Genomic DNA, 20,322 nt, shown 5'->3' with positions numbered 1-20,322 from the left:
TGGAGGGAGAGCACTTCACTCCCTCCCTCCCCCCCCCCCCCCGGCTCCATTCTTGCGCTTGGCCATGGCCGTAGAGTGAGACACGCTGATGTGCAGTAAGTAAATCAAAGTCGGGTCTAAACTTCTGTCCAGAGGGGCTTTAACATGGTCCAGCCCCTGCTAATTCAGTGGGGACCCCTGGCAAAGAGATGATGGACAGACAGCTGCATAACAAGGGGAAGTCTCTTGGGACTCATCCAGGCTCGACCCCCCCCCCCCCTTCCAGGGTTGGTCTGGCCTGAAAGGTGGTATGGACCCATCAGCAGAGCCAGGAGAAGCCCTGGCCCGGGCTCTGGAGGGGGAGGGGTGAGGATGGCTGGGCAAGAAGACGCTGCAGCCAAAGCAAGGGGCTAGAATGGCCAAGCAACCAGAGCAGGGCTGGCTTTAGGCCAATTCAACCAATTCCCCTGAATCGGGCCCCACGCCCTAAAGAGAATTGGTTGAATCGGCCTAAAGCCGGCCCTGTCCGGGCCCTTTAAATAGCCCCCAGAGCCCTGGGGTAGGGCTGCGGGGCTCTGGGGGCTATTTAAAGGGCCAGGGCTCCAGCTGCCTCTGCCACCCCGTCCTTTAAATAGCCACTGGAGCCCCACCACTTCCCCAGGGCTCCTGCGGCTATTTAAAGGGCTGGGCGGTAGAAGCAGGGGAGCCCCGGGCCCTTTAAATAGCGCCCGAGCCCCAGGCTGCTGCTGCTGCTACCACCTGTCCTGCCTGCACCAGCCCTGCCCCCCTGCCCGCAGCCAACCCCTGTCTCCAGCCCGCCCCTGCTGCACCCCCTGCCCTACCTCCAGCCCCTGTCTCCAGGAGGGAGGAGGAGGGGGCACTTACTGTACAGGGTGGGCTGGGGCCTGGCTCTGAGCCCCTCAGCCAGTGGTGAGTAGGGGCCAGTTTGCACCGGTTCGCATGAACCGGTTGTTTAAATTTTAAAGCGGTTTTACAACCGTTTGTTAAGCGGCTTCCCTGCGAGAAGGGGGCGCTGCTCCTCGGACCTCTGACCCTGGGGCTCCCGCTGCTGCTTGGTGGGTCCCTGGCTGCTCTGCTGGGCCTGGGCTGCGTCCTGCTGCTCGAGCTGCTCCAAGGTGCTCTCCCCGTGAGTACCCACCACCCTGCCTGCAGCCAGACCCTACCTCCAGTCAGCCCCTATCCTGCCTCCAGCCAGCCCCATGTCCACTGGTGCCCTGCAGTTCCCAGGGCAGTAACCCTGCACACCTGCTTCAATGAGGGGGGGCAGGGAGCAGCTGGGACCCACACAGGTGCACACCCTAGGATGACCAGACAGCAAGTGTGAAAAATCGGGACAGGGTGGGGGGTAATAGAAGCCTATATAGGAAAAAGACCCCAAAATTGGGACTGTTCCTATAACATTGGGACATCTGGTCACCCTAGCACACCCCCAGGGAGTGGTGGGGACCCACACCTGTGAAACGGAGCTCATTTCTAGTTCAGGCCCATCTTTTTTAAAAAGAACTTTAGGTAGGGTTAACATACATCTGCATACATTATGCAATCTACATAATATATAATTTTGTTATTATTTATATAGTTATGGAAAGTAAATAATACATGGAAGAAATGAAAGGGGTTTTTTTATGTAGTTTTTTTTTTTTTAAGTCATCCCTGCCGGGGCCCCGCCAAAAATGTTCGAATTGGGCCCCACACTTCCTAAAGCCGGCCCTGAACCAGAGAGGCCTTATAAGTGAGCCCAGGGGCACAAGCACGGGAGCCTTTTACACTCAAGTGCCTCTGACAAGCCTGCATGGGGGGGGGGCTCAGCAAGGTTTGGCCATGGGGTAGGGGCAAACTCCTGAGCAAGCAGGTCAACTTATAAAGGGGTGGTTGTTTGGGGGTGGGGCTCTTCCCAGGATGAGGGTGAGGGAACAAGGGACCTGCCACTGAGCTTAACTAGGCAGAGTGCTGCACCAAGTTGGGTCAGGCATGGGCCACCTGAGCAGGGGGAGCGGGCAGTGGGATTGCTACCAGGGATACTGTCCCTGAAAGAGTACAACTGCCCATGCAACGAGCAGGAGGAAACGGTGTGGAAAAGACCCCACTGGGACCTCTAGAGGCAGAGTCACAGGTCAAAGGCTGCTGGCTCTGGAGAAGAGGCTGGACCTGGAGGGGCATCGACAGGCACCAAGGCCCAGATTTTTAAACATCTTTAAAAAGATGTTTAAAAATCTGTGAGAGTGAGGTACCTCGATACCTTTGAAAATCTGCCCTACGCACTAGATCTGCAGATCCCTAGTAAGGTTTCCTTGCCCGCTCCTCTCTGCCTGCCCTGAGGGGCCGTCAGCTCTTGTGCTCAGCAGCGTCTCCCCTGAACAGCACAGCGGTGTCCCTTCCCTCGGGTAGGTGCACATGTGAGTGTCTACTGGAGTCTGGGGCTTGGCCTGGTCAAACGCCTACCATCCTCGCCTTGCAGCCCTGCAGTGCCCGGGGCGGTGTCAGGCCCTAGAAAGGCCTCTCTATATCGTGCCACTAATGGCTGCCCACAGGGCTGGGGATCCGCCTGGCTGAGAATCACTCACCTCGCAGCGAGTGTCAGAGGTCATTACAGCTGACACGTGCGTGCATCCCCCACCCCCCAGGCATGGGAGCTGGGGGTGGGATTGTGCCTCCCTGCCAACCCTCCTGCTCATTACTGGATGCGAAAATAGCCCAGCAGCCCCACACCCCTTCAAATCGCTGCTAGAAATAAATCTGTTTATGAGAGAGGGCTGTAAAACCACAAGGACGCAGCCTTTCGTGGGGTTGCCTGTGGCTGGGTGAGGCACGCCAGGGCCCAGCAATCAGTGCGGGAAGGCTATTTGTAACTTTCCTAGAGAAAAGGCTTCCCTTGTAATTAGCAATGCACATGGTGCACTGCCTGGGCTGTCATTTACCACAGCCCGGTACATAATGCTGGGCAAATACAGCTTTCAACCCCACAAGTGCTCATGCCCTGCTAGCTAGCGCTCGGCCGGGATCAAGCCATAAACAACACCAGCAGCTGTGTCTTCTCTGCTCCCGGAGTCATGTCTATCGCACACACGGCGGCCGAGTACATGCTCTCTGATGCTTTGCTCCCGGAACCGAGCGGCTCCCGAGCCAAAGGCCTTCGCCTGGAATTACCGAGCGACCGCGTTGTGAAGTTTGTCACGGTGGGGCTGCCCCTGTTCCTGGTGTCCCTGGCATTTGCGCGGGAGTTTTCCACAGGTAAGTTGCAGGGTGGTGTGTTATCAGGACTGGTTTTAGATCAGCATTAAGGGTAGAAAGATCTAGGGAAGGAGCAGGGTATGCAGCACGGACCCCACTGGCTTCCCCTGGCTCTAGTTCTGCTGATGCATCACAGGTACATGGAAGGTTCAAGGAGTGAGGGGGTGTTTATGGGGAACTAGTCAGAGTTCTGGGGGTGTGGAAGAGTTTCAGAAGGACGATAAAACCTTGTGCTGTTTCAGTACCTGCTCCACCCTCTAAGTACTAGGGGTTAGGGTGAGACCTTAATGGGGTGTTGACTGTCCCACATCTGCCACTGCAAGGTTCTTCCATCTGAAGAATCTGGTTCTGGTCGTTGTCCGAGCCAGGCCACTGAGCTAGATGGATCTCGGGCTGAGCCAGGCTGTCAGTTCCTATGTTCCTGTGAACACTCTGTGCTCCCCTGGAGAGTCTGTGGTGTTTATCAGCTGTGTTGCAATAGTGTCTTGGAGCCCCAGTCATGGCCCAGGGCCCCATGGTGCAAGGCACTGTGCCAAGAGAACTGGAAGCCCCAAAGAGCTTCTGATCTAAGTAGGGTTCTGCTGGTGGTGATGGTGGGACCACTCCTTAGCCAGCATATAACCTTGGACATAACTTGCCACAATTCTGACAAAAACAACGGCTGCTGCCCTCTCCTGGGAGTTCCCAGTTCTTGTGCTGATGTGGTTGGCATTGCACCTCACTGGCTGGTCGCCTGCGTTATGGGTGGTCTCGCTCACTCCTCTCTCTCTCTCCTGCCCCTGGATGTTCTCGGAGGCTGTGGTTTTCTCTGTCCCTGCAGCCTCTTGGAGAGCCAGCCCAGCCAGCACTGGGATGCTGACAGTGCTTGAATTGACTCTTCTTTCCCCAGTTATAGGACTTGGCCTGGGATCCTATTACACAAAGTTGCATTGATAACACAATTGGATGCATCTTAACCTCAAGCTAAACATGGACTTGGAGGATGATCTGTTTCTGCCTCCAGAGGCTTTGGTCTGGCTTCCTTGCTTTCTACCTCTTTCTGTCCATCCCACTGCTACATGCCCTGTGTTCTTGTTGAGAGGGTGGGGGGGTAGATAAGGGAGTTATGTCACAATCTTTCCTAAGTCCCCTTTGTTGGTTCAGTTGCTGCTCCTGGAAGAGAGAGAGCATCTAGTAAAATCAAAAGGGAGATGCCTATTTACACAATGTGTGTTTAGCCTGTGGAACTCCCCTCCACATGATGTTAGAGAGGAAACCTGCTAAGCGTCTTCCAAAACAGGGTTAGACATTTCCCTGAATATTAAGAATATCCTCGACAATTAGACCTGCTGGGAGAGACATTTATGAGGGATACTCACCTCATGACAGAAGCCAACCACTGCTTAGCTGGGACGATGAAGAAATATTCCCAAATGCATGTTGCTATGTAATTAACTATCAGGATGATTTTTTACTAACTTCTACAAGTTATGGCTCTGGTCAGAGAATGAATACAAGGCAGGCTGGACCAGGTGAGCAACCCCTGGATCAACCTTCCTGTACTGTGTGGACAGAAAAGTTGTGGTCTTATGAGAGACTTCAATTTGGGAGACATCTGCTGGAGGTCTCATGGGGCCAGTAGTAAAATATCATTAGCTTCTTTTATGGGTGATGATGTTCTAACACAAAGGGTGTTGCATCGAACACCAGGTAACTGTATTTGGACTCATTCTAATGACTAAAGATGAATTACCACTGGACTGAAGTTGGTGGTTGTCTAGGGGGTGGTGATCAGGAGCTGATCACCTTTGATATAAGCAAGTAGAGGCCAGTCCCAATCAGTAATAGAAACACTTGGTGTTTCAAAAGGGCTCATTTCCCTAAACTGAGGAAAATTATCAGTGACATTGGAAAGAAAAACTTAGAAAACTGTGACTGAAAACTGGGAGTTCTTTAAAAAGAATGTATTAGTTGGCCAAAAAGCCATGATTCCACAATTGAGAAAGAGAGCAGCTTTGGCTAACAGTCCTCCTGGTTCAATGGCAAAATGAACGCAGCAATTAGCAATAAGAAAGCAATATATAACAAATGGAAAAAAATATACAGCAATTGATAGAAATTAGAAGTTATGTAGTGTGGAAAATCTAGGGATAAAATCTTTCAAATCAGCAGACCTGGAAAACTTGTAACCAAGAGTCCTAAAAGAGCTGGCTGAGGAGATCTCTGGCCAGCTGATATTAATTTTTTATAAATCTCAGAATCTTGGGGGCTTCAAGAAGACTGGAAGAGTGCTAATGTTGTGCTAATATTAAAAAAGAGCAAGCAGGATGGCCCAACTAAGTATGTAAGTTATAATAAACTTTTGTAAGGTGTTTGACTTAGCACCACACAACATTCTAATTTAAAAAATTTAGCACTCCACAATAGCAATAGACCACACATTAAATGGATTAGAAACGAACTAACAGGTCTCAAAAAGTAGCTATTAGTGGGGAACCTTCATTGAATGGGGGTGTTCCGCTGGAGTTCCGTAGGGATCGGTTTGAGGCCTGATGCTATTCAGCCACTGGAACAAACTACCAAGGGAAGTGGTGGATTCTCTAGTCATCAGTTCAAGACTGGACAGCTTTCTGGAAGATGCTTTAGCCAAACACAAGTCATTGGGCTCAATACAGGGGTAACAAGCCTGTGTTATTCAGGAGAGATCCCTTCTGGCCTTAAAATCTGTGAATCTAAGCTCCTGTGTTGCCAGTGATTTAACGTTTCTGCCAGGAAAGCTTGGGTTTCTAGTCATGGGAGCAGAGGACACGTGTGTTTGTGGGGCTATTTGTGTATGTCTGACCGGAGAATGTGAGGTTTGTGGATGTAATTTCCATCCTGCCTCAGAAATTTGTTCTTGGGCTTAATGTTCAGGAGGCCGGGTGGAGTCGGAGAGAGTAAAATAGATGTGTTTTTGCTGGCCTGTTCCTTGATTATAACATAGATTGAGATGCCACCAGGTTATTAGTCTCCTGAGTGGACATTGAAATAGTCTAGTTGATAGGTTCTCTACCTTCTGTAGGCTATTCACGGTGTTAGAGCTGTGGCTAACTCTGTGTATATGTAAAGCACCAGAACATGGTGTTACGGGAATGAACTCATCATCTTCAGGGACAGGATTATCTCAAATGCCTTCATTAGCAAATGCTTGATAGCCCTGTCCAAACCTAAAATAATGATTTGGGCAAGATGGCAGCTAAATCATAGAATATCAGGGTTGGAAGAGACCTCAGGAGGTCATCTAGTCCAAACCCCTGCTCAAAGCAGGACCAATCTCCAACTAAATTATCCCAGCCAGGGCTTTGTCAAGCTGGGCCTTACAAACCTCTAAGGAAGGAGATTCCACCACCTCCCTAGATAACCCATTCCAGTGCTTCACTACCCACCTAGTGAAAAAGTGTTTCCTAATATCCAACCTAAACCTCCCCCACTGCAACTTGAGACCATTACTGCTTGTTCTGTCACCCTAGCTGGCCTGGCCTGAGCCAACAACTGCACTTGCGTTTACCAAGTCTAGCCTGGTGAGCTGCCTGGAGTTTGGCAGAACAGGCGTCTCAGCTAGTGACCCACCTGTAGCTGCCAGTTCCTCCGGCCCCCTCCAAAACTAACAGGCCTGGAGCAGGGATGGGGAGCTGGGGGCTGCAGGGCTGTCGGGTAGCTGCATTCCTGCTGCATGAACCCCACCAGCAAGCTTGTGGCTCGGTTTGAGCACATAGTGTGACATGGAGTCAGAAGAGTGAGTGGAGTCCCTGGGGGCATGGCCTGGGGGAAAGACGGGGGAGCAGAGAGGGATCCCTCAGCCAGTGGTCTATAGGAGTTCACCAGACCACCCCTGCCCTGCCACCCCTGAAGTGGCCAGTGGTTTGTGGGGTACAGGGCCGGCTCTAACTTTTTTTCCACCCCAGGCAAAAAAGAAGAGCGCCGCCCCGCCGTACCCCCTCCCCTCGAGCGCCGCCGAAATCCCCACCCCGCCAGCACCACGCAACCCGAAGCCCCGCCCCCCCAGTGCCGCACCGCCTGAAGCCCTGCCCCCCTCCAAGGGCCGCGCTGCCCGAAGCCCCTGCCCCCCTTCCGAGCGCAGCACCGCGCCAGCCCCCGCCTCCTCAAGCCCCTGCCCCCCCCCTCCGAGCACCACGCCGCCCGAAGCCCCCGCCCCCCCTCCGAGCACCACGCCGCCCGAAGCCCCCACCCTCCTCCGAGCACCACCCTGCCCGAAGCCCCGCCCCCCCGAGCACCACGCTGCCCGAAGCCCCCGCCCCCCCCCGAGTGCTGCGCCGCCGAATAAAAATAAAATAAAATAAAATAAAAAATCGAGCGCCGCCCTGCCCCAAGGTGCCGCCCCAAGCACGTGCTTGGTTGGCTGGTGCCTGGAACCGGCCCTGGTGGGGTAAGTACCCAGAGTGCCTTGCAACTGACCAGGTGTAGGGGGGCATTGGTGTGGCTGCAGGCAGGACGGCAGTATACGAGCTCAGTGAGGCTGCGCTGAGCCGCTTGTATCGTACTGCTCGATTCTCAGTGCTGGCTGGAGCCAGACTTTCCTGCCAAGCCTGGCTTTGCCAGTGAGGCTGTTCCTCGGCTGGCAGGAGCCTTTGCCACAGGGACTCTCTCACCTTTTCGGGCCAGGGCAAGACAAGTTGTGCCCAGCCGACTGTGTTACATGGGCTGTTTGGGAGACAGGGAGGGAGGGGATACCCCGGGGGTGCCAACTTTCTGCGGCGCCGCTGGGTGCTCGCGCCCCCATGCCCCTGGCCCCGCCCCCATTCCAACCCCTTCCCCAAAGTCCCTGCCCCTATTGGATCCCTTCCCCAAATCCCTGCCCCAGCCCCGCCTCTTCCCCCAGCGCGCCGTGTTCTCCCTCCTCCCCCCTCCCTTCCTGCTCCGCAAAACAGCTGTTTCACGGCGCAAGCGCCGGGAGGGAGGGTGGAGAAGCAGGACATGGCAACACGCTCACGGAGGAGGCGGAGACGAGCTGGAGCAAGGGGGTGGGGCGGGGCCATGGGGAGCTGCCGGTGGGTGCAGAGCACCCACTAATTTTTCTGCATGGGTGCTCCAGCCCCGGAACACCCACGGAGTTGGCGCCTATGTGTAGTCCCAAGGCAGCTGGGAGGCGTGTGGACAACACACAGCTCCAGCCTTCAGGGAATCAGGCAGCCTGACCCCAGCCAGCAGAGATGTTGCTGTGTTGTCACTGAGTTTAAAATTGGGGCCCATGCAATCCCAGGCGGCGCTGACAGCATGGCATTGCTGGCTGCTCCGTGCCCACAAGGGGGTGCTATCCACACTGCATAGCAGGCTAGCTGCAGGCTGGGAGGGGAGTGGGCTGGAACGGGGCTGCTGGACACACATTCACCGCAGAGATTCCAGAGCAGCCGGGTTTCGCGTTAGTGGGGATGGTGGTGGGTGGAATCCCCACCTGTGAGTCCAGCAGCTCCTCCCTGCCTCTTGCTGTAACCACTCGTGCTCTGTTCCAGGGACCCAGATCAGCTGTTTCTCGCCCGCCAACTTCACAGGGAAGCAGTCTGCATACGTTGATACGTCTTGCTGGGATTCCTTGATCCACTATGAATTTGATGCTGCTGGAAACACTACAGCCAAATCTCTCTGGACTCTCAAGGTAGCGGGGCTGATGGGTTAGGGGAGCTCTGCAGTTCAAGGGGCTGAAAATCAGCCCCCGATGCAGCATCTGCAGGGCCAGTGGCATTCAGGTGGGCAAAGGACCCAGGTGAAGAACCCAACTCAGCAGGATAAAGTGCTCCCCGCCCCCCGTCAGCCAAAGGCGAGAGGGACGGGCTGGCCTTTGCACTGCACCCTAAGGGGCTCTGCCGGACCAATTTGCCCCAGAGCAGGAAGCGCTGCCCTCAGCCCCAGCCGGTGGAATCCTGCTGATCTCCATCATGGCCCTGGCATGCAGCAGGGAGATTTGTACCTGACAGGCAGGCTCCAGCCACCAGGGGCTTGTGGGATCGAGGCCAAATGGCTCCAGAAGTGACTAGGGGGTCGGTGTGGTTATGTTCTGCTGTAGCGTGCTCCTTGCAGCCAGCTCTGCCCATCAGCCAGGCGGCACCATTCTGCACCAGCTGAAACTGCCGAGTGGTCTCCAGGGACAGCCCCGTGGAGAGTCCATGGCAGGGACCCAGCCTGGGTGTCACAAGACAGCGACTTTTGGCGCAAGGTCCAGATCTCAAAGAAATGGTCATGGTCACTTCATTGGGCAGAGAGGCCTCAATGCCACTTCTGTGTGTTTGGGAGCAGCCCCCGCAGAGCTTCTGAACAAACCACCTCTGTGTAGAAGCAAGAACCACCTCTGCCGTTTCCAAGAATCCCCCACCCAGGATCTCCTCTATTTCCCTGCAAACCCTGCATTAGCTCCCAGGGGCCAAGTGGCTTGTCCTGATCTGTGAGGCTCATTTGGAGAGCAATCTTGTTTGGGGTTCAAGTTTCCCTGGGTCTGTCCAGCTCCCCCACCGCCCCCCAGGAGGCCTCATGGATAGGGCACTGGGCTGGGACTAAGGATAACTGGATTCAATCCCTAGCTCTGCCACTGACTTCCCGTGGGACCTAGAGCAAGTCCCTATCCTGCTCCATGCCTCAGTTTCCCCATCTGTAATATGGGGAGGATGAGCCATTGTAAAGCTCTTGGAGATGGTCAGGTGGGAAGAGCTGTGTAATCGCTCGGTATCATTATATCTGGGGTTAGGCCTCAGGGCTGCAGCTCCTAATCTGCTGTTCAGCCTTATCCTGGCCATTCCCTGCCTCCTGAATGTTACTCCTGTGGGAATTCTGTGTCACTGTCCATGCGTAGAATTTATGTCCCCCGCAGATTTCTTTGCTTCTCCGCAGAGCAGTCATGCAACCCTCCCCAGCAGTATGTTTTGGGTGCCCAGGGCAGCCAGCAGACAAGTAAATCACTATGGGGCAGGGGGCGGGACTGGGGAAGACCCGTCTGGTGGTGCCTACCTTGCGCTGGGCTCAGCTGCTAGTCCCAGCTGGGCTAGGGAGGACGGGACTTCCTCTTCCTCTTCACGGGATCTGGGGCTGGGTCAGCTGCTCCCCCATCTGCCCAACCCCTGTGCATTCAGACGCCCTCATACCCAGACCCTCCCGCCGTGCCTCACCCCCCTTCCCCCCCGCACTCAGAACCCCTCATGATGAGTCCCACTCCTGCTGCACCTGGACACCCCAATGAGCCACCCGGATCCCCACCCCACTGAGCTCCAACCAGCTGCACCTGGATCCCCACCCCACTGAGCCCTACACTCCCAGCATCTGGAGCCCCCAGTGAGCTCCCCACACCCAGACTCCTCTGCCAAGTTCTATCCCCGCCACATGGAGACCCTCTCCCACTGAGCCCCAACCATCTTCACCTTGATCCCCCTGCAGAGTCCCATTACCATTGCACCCAGAAGCTCCCAACAAGCCTCTGTGCATTCAGATTCCCCCCCACACCCGGATCCCACACAGAACTGTCTCACCCCACACCTGGATCCCCCCACACTAAGCCACTCCACACTTGGATCCTGCCTTGCTGAGCCTGCCTGCCCACACCTGGTGCACCTGGCATGGAGGGGCAGGGCCCTGAGGTGTTTCTGGGACAGGCCCGGTCCTTGCACTGTGTCAGGGTCGTGTGCAGCCTCACTGCTGAGCCCGTGTCCCGGGCGGAAGCTGCACAGTGATCTCCCACCTCTGTGCAGCCAGTGATCTGTGCTCCCCAATGCCATGCTGGAGCCTGCAAATGTATTTGACAAATAAAATTTGCAAAAGTTTGCAGAATTTTAAAACATTGTCTGCAGAATTTTTAATTTTTTGGCGCAGAATGCCCTCAGGACTAGAATGTGCAGCCCTGAACGGCCCTGACTTGCTGCCCGGCTTGTCCTTTATGTTCCTGTTATAGTCTGTTCTGACCGCTGTTCTGCTCTCACTCTTGCCGGTCAAGCTGGTCTCAGCCATTGCATTGTCCTTTGCCCAGGCCTTCCCCTACTCCCTGCTGCTCATCGCGGTGGCCATGTACCTGCCCTCCCTGTTGTGGCGATACACAGCCGCGCCTGCACTGAACAGCGACCTGCTCTTCATCATCGACGAGCTGGACAAGTCCTACAACCGCTCCATCCGCCTGGTGCAGCACATGGTGAAGGTCCGCCAGGCCAGCACGGATGCCCGGCTCTTCTGGGAGGAGTTTGAGAAGTGAGTCAGTGGCTTGAGGACTGACCCCTTTGGGTTCCTCCTCCGCTTCCAGCGTGCACAGTCCCTCAGCCACCATCTCGCTGGAGCGGGTCCAGGGGTCTGACTGAGCCCTTTTCCTGGGAGACCCAGGGCAAGAGAGCTCTGCAGTGGGGCAAGGTGGAGGGATCTTCTTGGAAAATGTTCTTAGGACTGGTCCAGGCAGGAGGGGCCCTCCAATGCCCCAGGCCAGGTCTCTGCCCCCTGAACCTGTCGGCACTGGAGTTCCTGCCCAGCCCCAGCTCCCCCAAGGCCATGCTACCAGGACCTTCCCTCACCGAGACTGCCCTCAGGCCCGCCCTGTTGTGGGGAGGGGGTTCCTCAGCACTCAGGGGCTCTGAGGGGAAGGTGACACAGACTGGAGCTGGGTGGTGGATCCCTATAACCCGGGCCCCCACTCCCTCCACTGTGGAGAACCCTCTGTGACGGCCTGGGATGGGCTGCAGGATTTGCTCTCCACAGGGCATCAGACTTTTAATCTGAGAGTCCAGGGTTCAAGTCCCTGGTCAGGCAGAGGGACTGTTCCCCCTGTGGTATTCCCCTGCAACTTCAGATGGCATCTCCTCAGGACCCTCCTTGACCTTTCCTTTCAGTGGGGGAAGTCTAGGTTGGATATTAGGAAAAACTTTTTCACTAGGAGGGTGGTGAAGCACTGGAATGGGTTACCTAGGGAGGTTGGTGGAATCTTTTGGTTTTTAAGGCCCGGCTTGACAAAGCCCTGGCTGGGATGATTTAGTGGGGGTTGGTCCTGCTTTGAGCAGGGGGTTGGACTAGATGACCTCCTGAGGTCCCTTCCAACCCTGATATTCTATGAGATCTGTGCCTGGAAGCCCCCACCCCACACGGGGCTGTGGTCCAATCTGGTCCGGCATGTGTGTGTCTGATCCCATCCACAGCACGGGCCCCCCTCCACCTGGGGCTGAGCCTGAGTTGCCCCACGGCTGGAGGTGGGCCTGTGAACGGGGTACAGAGCACTCTGGGCTGGGCCTAGGGTCAGCAGACCCCCGGGGAGGTAACAGTGCAGGGCCCCAGCTGACGGCCACTGCCCCTTCCCCCCACATGGGATTCCTCCCATCCCCCGCTGCCTCCTGCCCCCTTCTCACCCCCGCAGCCATGACTCTAGCTTCTTCTCCAGGAAGCAGTTGTGGATAAGCTACATTCACAGTGTGGCTCCTGCCAATAGTGGAGGGCCAGGGGGCTGCAGATACCATGGTGGGAGGGGATGTGGGGCGGGAGGGGGCTCCTGTAATGAACAACCCTATGCTGGGTGCACTTCAAAGCTCATCTCTATGGTTTCCTTAGGGTCCCACCGCCTGTATGCAGGCAAAACTCCCATTGACGGAGTGCGGGGGTGGGGGGTGGATTGGCTTGTGGGCAGGATCAGGCCCTTTATGTAGCTCTTCTGCATTTCATCTACTGGAAGGGAGGAGGGGAGAGGGGGGTTGATTTAAATCATGATGGAAATCAGCAGGCAGGAAACCTTGATTTAAAGCCTCGATTTTAATCCTGTTTTGCTTTTGTACTTTTGAGTTATTTTCCTAAAGGAAGGTTGATGCTCATTGGAGGGTTGCCATTCACACGTGGATTGAAATAACAGCCTTTGCCCTAAACCCCATGTTACTTTTTGCTAACCACGAGGTTACGTTTTATCCAGACACGTTTTCTCAGCTTCTTAATTTCTGCATTTTGATTATGCTAGCAAAGGGTGAACGCTGCAATTTTTAGTGACTAGAGGAGGATTTAATTTTTTCCTTGTGATTTGCGTCATGCTCCATTTGGGTGGAAATTAAAATTCAATTACATGCACAAAACCAGCATTTAAAAGCGGATCTTTTTATTAAACAAAATTACTTAAAATGTGTTGGCTACAGAGGAGAAAAAAGTTGATCAAAACATGTTCTGAGTATAAACAAACTGATTCATTAACACACACACACACACACCCGTCAGGTCACATTGGGGGCTAGACTAGATGACCCTTGAGGTCCCTTCTAACCTTCTGGTTCTATGATTCTGGTTAATGCACTGGGCAGTGTTCTGATCCATCCAGCACTACATCCCCTTGGCATCAGGGGCCCGGGGATTTAACGCTAGAGGTGGAATTTACAGGCCAGGTCCTCAGCTGGTGTAAACTGACTTCAGTGAAGTAACCTGATTTACCCTAGCTGAGGAACTGGCCCCAACTACCCCTCTGTCTCTCCCCCAGGGCCCGCAGGGAGCGGTACTTTGAGTTCCCGCTGCTGGAGCGGTACCTGGCCTGCAAACAGCGCTCGCACTCCCTGGTGGGCGCCTACCTGCTGCGGAACCTGCTGCTGCTGCTCCTCATCGCTGCTACCTGTTTCTACCTGGGATTCCTCCACCTCCACGTCTTTTTCCAAGATGAATTCAGCTGCTCCATCAAGACAGGGCTCCTGCGGGATGAGCCCCAGGTCCCCGATGTGATTCCCTGCAAGCTGGTCTTCTTCTCTGTCTTCCAGCTGATCAGCCTCTCCAACGGGGGGGTCTATGTCCTCCTGGCGCCTGTGGTCATCTACAACATGCTGCAGCTCCTCCAGTGGGACAAGCGCCTCCTGTCCATCTATGAGATGCTGCCTGCCTTCGACCTCCTCAGCAGGAAGATGCTGACCTGCCCCTTGAACGACCTGAACATCCTCCTCCTGTTCCTGCAGGCCAATATCTCAGAGCTCAAGTCTTTCAGCCGGCTGAACGCGGTGTGCGCGCTGAGGGAGGTCACCTCCAGCCCACAGCACATCGACACCGTGGTGGATTTCATGACCCTCCTCGCCGGCCTGGAGACGTCCAAACCAAAACACCCGGCCTGCGCTGCAGGGGCCGAAGGAAACCCTCCTCCGCCTCCAAGCAGCGAGATCCTGGGTAAGAGACGAATGGAATCTTCCTTTCTCCCTCTGGGTTGCTTTGAATCAAAGCATGGAAATCTCAGTGGGACTGGGAAGTCAATGAAAAATTGACATAGTGCTGGCAAAGTGCCTCCATTCCCCCTGCTAAAAGTCAGAGATGGACAAATCTTACCTGGTCACCTAGCCTGTAGCCAGCCTGCCATGGCAGGAGAGCTTCCTATTAGGTGATCCTCCATGCCCCGTTCAACCTAGTTCTTAGTATCTTGGGCAAGGAGGCTCCCGTCGCTTCTTTCGGGGGAATATTCCAGAGTTTACAGGCGCGCTGATCTTTTCTTGACTGTCATCTTCAATTCTCCTTACTTGCATCTCATTACTTCTCCTCTCCCCCTGCACCACCCCAATTATCCCTCTGCTACTTCTAGCCTTGCTGGCAGAGCCAGGTGAGTGGTGAATGCCCCGTCTGCTGGAAACCTGCAAAGCTCTCGAGCGTTTTTGGTGATATCCCAATTTTCTTTATTCGCTCGGACGAGCTGGGGGGCAGGGTGTTGGGTGGGGCATACGTTCTGCTCAGCGCCTCTGAGCACTCCCCCAAGAACCATGTTTCTTACTGGATTGCAGGGCGTTTCTCAGCAGCTCATTAAGAATGCAAAATTCAAACGGCATGTTCGTTACGTAAGTCATGTGATCTTCTTTCTGTTCTCCGATTGGATGACTTCTGTGACTAGCCATGTCGGAGCATGAGCTACTCTTCCACTTGTGGAACTTGCTCCTGGTGGGCAAAAGCTGCTTGGGATATTTGTAGAACACAAACGCGCCGGGGGCACAAGGGTAGGCCCAGAAAACTCCCCGGGAATATCCCCAGGATCTGCCCAGCTCTGTGCAGAGGGGGGAACCTGTCTGCCCCCCACAACCCTCGGCCCTTCTCATGTTCCCCAATTTTTCTTTTGCAATAGTAATGAACCTAGACGATCACTGTGTGCCACAGACCAACCCTGAACCGCAAGAGTGCAACCGCCCACTGCAGGGCATAACGGGACCCCTCTTGGGTTGGTGCGGAAGGTCCAAACCTAGGGTTACCATATCCAGCAAATAAAAAAAGAGGACCCTCCATGGGCCCTGGCCCCGCCCATTTCCCCAGCCCCGCCCCAACTCCGCCCCTCCCTGCCCTAACTCCGCCCCCTCCTCCCTCCCACTCCCAGCCACGAGGAAAGGGCTGCCCCAGCGCTACCGGCTTCACGGTTTGCTGGGCAGCCCCCAGACCCTGCGCCCCCGGCCGGCGCTTCCCCAGCGCAGCTGGAGCCCGGGAGGGGAAGCGCCCAGCCGGGGGCGCAGGGTCTGGAGGCTGCCCAGCAAACCGTGAAGCCGGTAGCGCTTGGGCTTCGGGCAGCCCCCTTGCCTCCGGACCCTGCGCCCCCAGCCAGGCACTCCCCTCCTGGGCTCCGGCGGCGCAGGGTCCGGAGGCATGGGGGCTGCCCGAAGCCGGTAGTGCTCGGGCAGCTCGGCTCTTAAACAGAGCCGAAGAGTTGGGGAGGAGCAGAGCCTCCAGCCATGGCGGCTCTGCTCCTCCCCGACTCTGTTTAAGAGCCGGGCTGCCCGAGAGCTACCAGCTTCAGGCAGCCCCCGTGCCTCCGGACCCCAGCCGCCTGCTGGGCACTTCCCCTCCCGGGCTCCGGCGGTGCAGGGTCCGGAGGCAAGGGGGCTGCCCGAAGCCGGTAGCGCTCGGGCAGCTCGGCTCTTAAACAGAGCCGAAGAGTCAGGGGAGGAGCAGAGCCGCCATTTTCCCGGACATGTTCGGCTTTTTGGCAGTTCCCCCCGGACGGGGGTTTGAGTGCCAAAAAGCCGGACATGTCCGGGAAAAAGAGGACGTATGGTAACCCTAGACAAACCGGACCTTTCTAGGTCGTGGATGCTTCATGGTAGTTGGGATTTTGCGGCTGTCTGGATTTTGCATGTGGGCGGGTGGCTGCCATAGTAACAGTTGAACCAGCTTCAGTGGCGAGCTGGCAGCTTAAAAGTCAGGCTGTCTGCGAGGCTCAGAGGGAGCCGAAGCTCCGCCCGTTGGGGGCCACTGCTGGGGGTCAGACCCCGCAGGCCATGGGGCAGCAGCTTGGAGCCCTGTGCCCCTTCTTCTCCTGGGTCACCGAAGGGTCTTGGTTAGCTGTTGGGCTATAAACTCGGGGTTCCTGCCTGGGCTCCCCTGTGCCCTGAGCAAACGTTGCCGAGGCGGGACGGTTCAGCCAAGTTTCCCAGGCACATCGGTGTCTCTCTGCTGGGCCAGCAAAAGGCACCAGCGGCCTCTGACACACCTCTTGTCTTGTTCCCACCACACACCCCTGGGCCTGGGGCAGCTGCTGTCTGGTCTGCGCTCTTTGATTTCCAGGCCCGCTTCTCTCCCAATTCTCTCCCCAGCCCCCATTCTGCTCGCTGGCTCCTGCGCCATGTGGGGTGCGCTACTGGGCCACGTCTGGCTGGCCGCTCGTGCTCTGCGGGAGGGAATGGAGCATGGCTGTAAACCGACCTCCTGCTCTAGAACAGCTTGAATTGACTTCCTTTGGCCTGTCTGGGTCCAGCGCGGGCAGCTGGTCCCCACCGACAGGAGCTGTCTTGTGTGCCTCAGGGCTGCTTCCTCGATCGACGGTCCATCCCCCTCACTCTGACAGTGCAGTCCTGGGTTAGAACCCGGGCCTAGGAACCAGGACTCCTGGGTTCTCGTCCTTGTTCTGCCATTATTGGCTGTATGATTCCCCCCCCCATCTGTGCCTCAGTCTCCCCTTCTGTAAAATGGGGAGCATGATCCTTATCCCCCTTTAGGCCGTGCCCTGAGATCTCTGGCTGAAAAACACCAGGGCCATGCTGAGTATGATCAGCCCAGTCACCATGGTAACAGCTGCTTCGGCTCCTGGATGACCGGCAAGCAACAGACATGCCTCCCTTCCTTTCAAGAGGGGAGTGCAGCAGAGCATGGCAGGCAGGGGGAGCCTGGTGGGTCAGAGGAGTCACCTGGACATGGTGTAGCTATCAGCCATGCTTATGGCTAGAAACATCCTGGAGGGGCAGCCCAACCCTTACCAGCAGCCATGCCTCCCTTATAGGCCACTCCCCTGGGATGTGGGGGACCCAGGTTCAAATCCTATCCCTGCCTGATACCTTGTTGCTCTTTCCTTCGCTCAATGATTATGCACAGGCAGCAGGGATGACTATGAGTTAGCGCTAAGGGAGCCTCCCGATGCCCTTACAGCAGTGCCATAGTACAGAGCGACCCCTGGAGGCCACGTAACAGCTGTGAGGGTGGCTAGAGAGAACAGTCACTCTTCAAACTGTGACCAAGGGGCTGGATCCCATCAGCGGGGAGAACCAGACTGTAGAGATGGGAGTTGGAGCTGAGTGGAAGGGAACAGGAGCACTAAAAACCTGGGGCTGCTTTGCTGGGAAGAGAATAGAAGGAGATCCCCTGATACCTTTAGCTGAATGAAATAATGAAGGGGGGAGAGGGTGCCCCATTTCCCCATCTCAGCATCCTGTAAGAGAACAAAGGGCACGCAGTGGCGAAAAGCAAGAAATGTAGAATGGATAAAAGGAAACTGGGTACAGTGTATAATTAAACGGTGGAACTCACTGCCGCTGGATATGATACAAGTGTAGTATGTCCCTGTTGCTGGCTATGAGCAAATGCCAAGAGCCAGCCATCTTCGTGTTTTAGTATGGGTGCTCATTAGTGTCAGCTGGAGCTGGAGAAAATTCCCTCCTTTGTTACACAGAGAACTGACTCCATGGGGGACAGGAAATGAGGGAAGCGGGGGGCGTTATGCCTCTTCCTGGAGCCCCGCAAAGTGGCTACACTTGGACAAAGGGTACCAACCTAGCTGGACCCTTCTGCTACAGCAATCCCTGCAGCAAAGAGTGTATCCCGACGGTCTGAGACAGTCGGATTGGAGGGCTAGGCTGGTGGGGAGCAGGTTCTAGTGAGGCTGGTGACATCCCTTAGGGCTCTCCCTTTCCCCTTTATTTCTATCACCCACATACACTGGTGACTTTCTCTTCTCTCCCCTTATCTAGAAATGAAACCCACAGGAGAAGCTAAACGAAATGCTGGCCCCAAGCCCAGCCCGCCTGCCTCTGCCTGAGTGAAGGACCCTGACAGATTGCTGAGCAGGGATGGGACGATCACAGCTCCCCTGCTGAAAGATGACAAGATGTTAGAGGACGACTAACAAATGTAACAATCAAATCCATGGGGTGAATTCAGGCCACAGCCCTACACTCAGCTACCGCTCCAGGATCGGCTCTGCACTCATCCCACCCACGTAATCATGGCTGAAACGGTTCATGACTCTAGTTATTCGTCAGATCCATTGATCAGCGCCCATGAAACTGGTTTTTATCTGGACCAGTGTAATCCTCACCCTGCCATTCTCTTGGGTCCAGCTGCTCCAGTGCAGCTGTGGGGCCCGATTCTGGTTTCATAGCAATTCTACCCCAGTGTAACTATGGATGCCAGAGGAGATACTCCTGATTTCCTCTAGCATAAATGATCTCAGTGGAGTTACTTTCCCCACAGGAAGTGAGAGTACCAGCGGGCCCAGGGGGCTGAGGAAGCCATATTAAAAATTAAGTAGAGGAAATGGAAAATGGTTCATAATTAAAAAGTAAATGCCGTGTATTGCTCTTGCTTTAAAGGCGTTTGGATTCTGCGGAAGCAGGCTGCTCTGAAGGATAGTATTGTGCTAGACTAGAACCCACCAGCCCTACACTGGGGACTACAACCCAACTGGCCGGGCACATGGTCCTGGCTCACTCCCTTGCCAGCTGTAGGTGTCAGGCTTTAAAAGCAGCTAGAAACAAGAGGTCAGAACAACTGCCTCCATGACTGCTATATCATAGAACCATAGGATGGAAGGGACCTCGAGAGGTCATCTAGTCCAGTCCCCTGCCCGCATGGCAGGACTAAGTATTATCTAGACTATCCCTGACAGGTGTTTGTCTAACCTGCTTTTAAAAATCTCCAATGATGGAGATTCCACAACCTCCCTGGGCAATTTATTCCAGTGCTTAACCACCCTGACAGTCAGGAAGTTTTTCCTAATGTCCAACCTAAACCTCCCTTGCTGCAATTGAAGCCCATTGCTTCTTGTCCTATCCTCCAAGTTTAAGAAGAACAATTCTTCTCCCTCTTCCTTGTAACAACCTTTTATGTTCTTGAAAACTGTTATGTCCCCTCTCAGTCTTCTCTGCTCCAGACTAAACAAACCCAATTTTTTCAGTCTTCCCTCATCGGTCATGTTTTCTAGACCTTTAATCATTTTTGCTGCTCTTCTCTGCACTCTCTCCAATTTGTCCGCATGTTTCCTGAAATGTGGCATCCAGAACTGGACACAATATTCCAGTGGAGGCCTAATCAGCGCAGAGTACAGCGGACGAATTACTTCTTGTGTCTTGCTCACACACTCCTGCTAATACATCCCAGAATGATGTCAGGGAAGGTGGAGAGGAAACACAAGGGGACAGGTGCTGCTAGTGAGGGAAGATGGGCCAGGGGTTAGTGTGCTAGCCAGTGATTTGCAGGTCCTGCTCTGCCATTGTCTATGCAGCTTACAATGGAGTTAACAGCACTGCCCGGCCGTGCTGAGGTGGTGGGAGGATAACTCCATTAAAGACCTGTGAGGGGCTCAAGTACTCAGGTAAGAGGGGCCATGTAAGTACCATAGGTAACTAGTTACCAGCAGGGGAGGGCTGGCCAGGCAGCTGGGCGGCCAGGGCTGAGGAAAAGGGGGGAGATGGGCCCACAGGGCCAGCGGGATGCCACTAAGAGCAGGCCGCTCCACACAATGGAGTGTGAGCCCTTCTAACACCCCCACCCTGCTGGGCTGGGCTCTCTGGTGGCAGGGGCTGGCATTCACAGCTCTCGGCAGTTGGGTTTTAGCAGGCAGTGGGTTTGCTGCCCTCTCTTTGCACTCAGAAATACTTTAAAGCAAGAACTTTTATTCACTAACCTAGAGAA

The 20,322-nt window shown here is 55.1% G+C and overlaps 1 protein-coding gene across 1 annotated transcript; it reads left to right on the top strand.

Moving 5' to 3' along the window:
* Positions 1 to 1,203: 1,203 nt before the first annotated feature.
* On the top strand, positions 1,204 to 18,984 carry PANX3 (pannexin 3). Its single transcript, XM_024107740.3, has 5 exons — positions 1,204 to 3,231; positions 8,721 to 8,863; positions 11,216 to 11,430; positions 13,673 to 14,340; positions 18,381 to 18,984. The coding sequence occupies exons 1-5, from the start codon at positions 3,051 to 3,053 to the stop codon at positions 18,446 to 18,448; spliced, it is 1,275 nt and encodes a 424-aa protein (XP_023963508.2). The 5' UTR covers positions 1,204 to 3,050; the 3' UTR covers positions 18,449 to 18,984.
* Positions 18,985 to 20,322: the final 1,338 nt, after the last annotated feature.

This window comes from Chrysemys picta, chromosome 16 (genome assembly GCF_011386835.1).
Source record: "Chrysemys picta bellii isolate R12L10 chromosome 16, ASM1138683v2, whole genome shotgun sequence".
NCBI classification, from domain to species: domain Eukaryota; kingdom Metazoa; phylum Chordata; order Testudines; family Emydidae; genus Chrysemys; species Chrysemys picta.
This window is presented reverse-complemented; position numbering and strand designations above follow the sequence as displayed.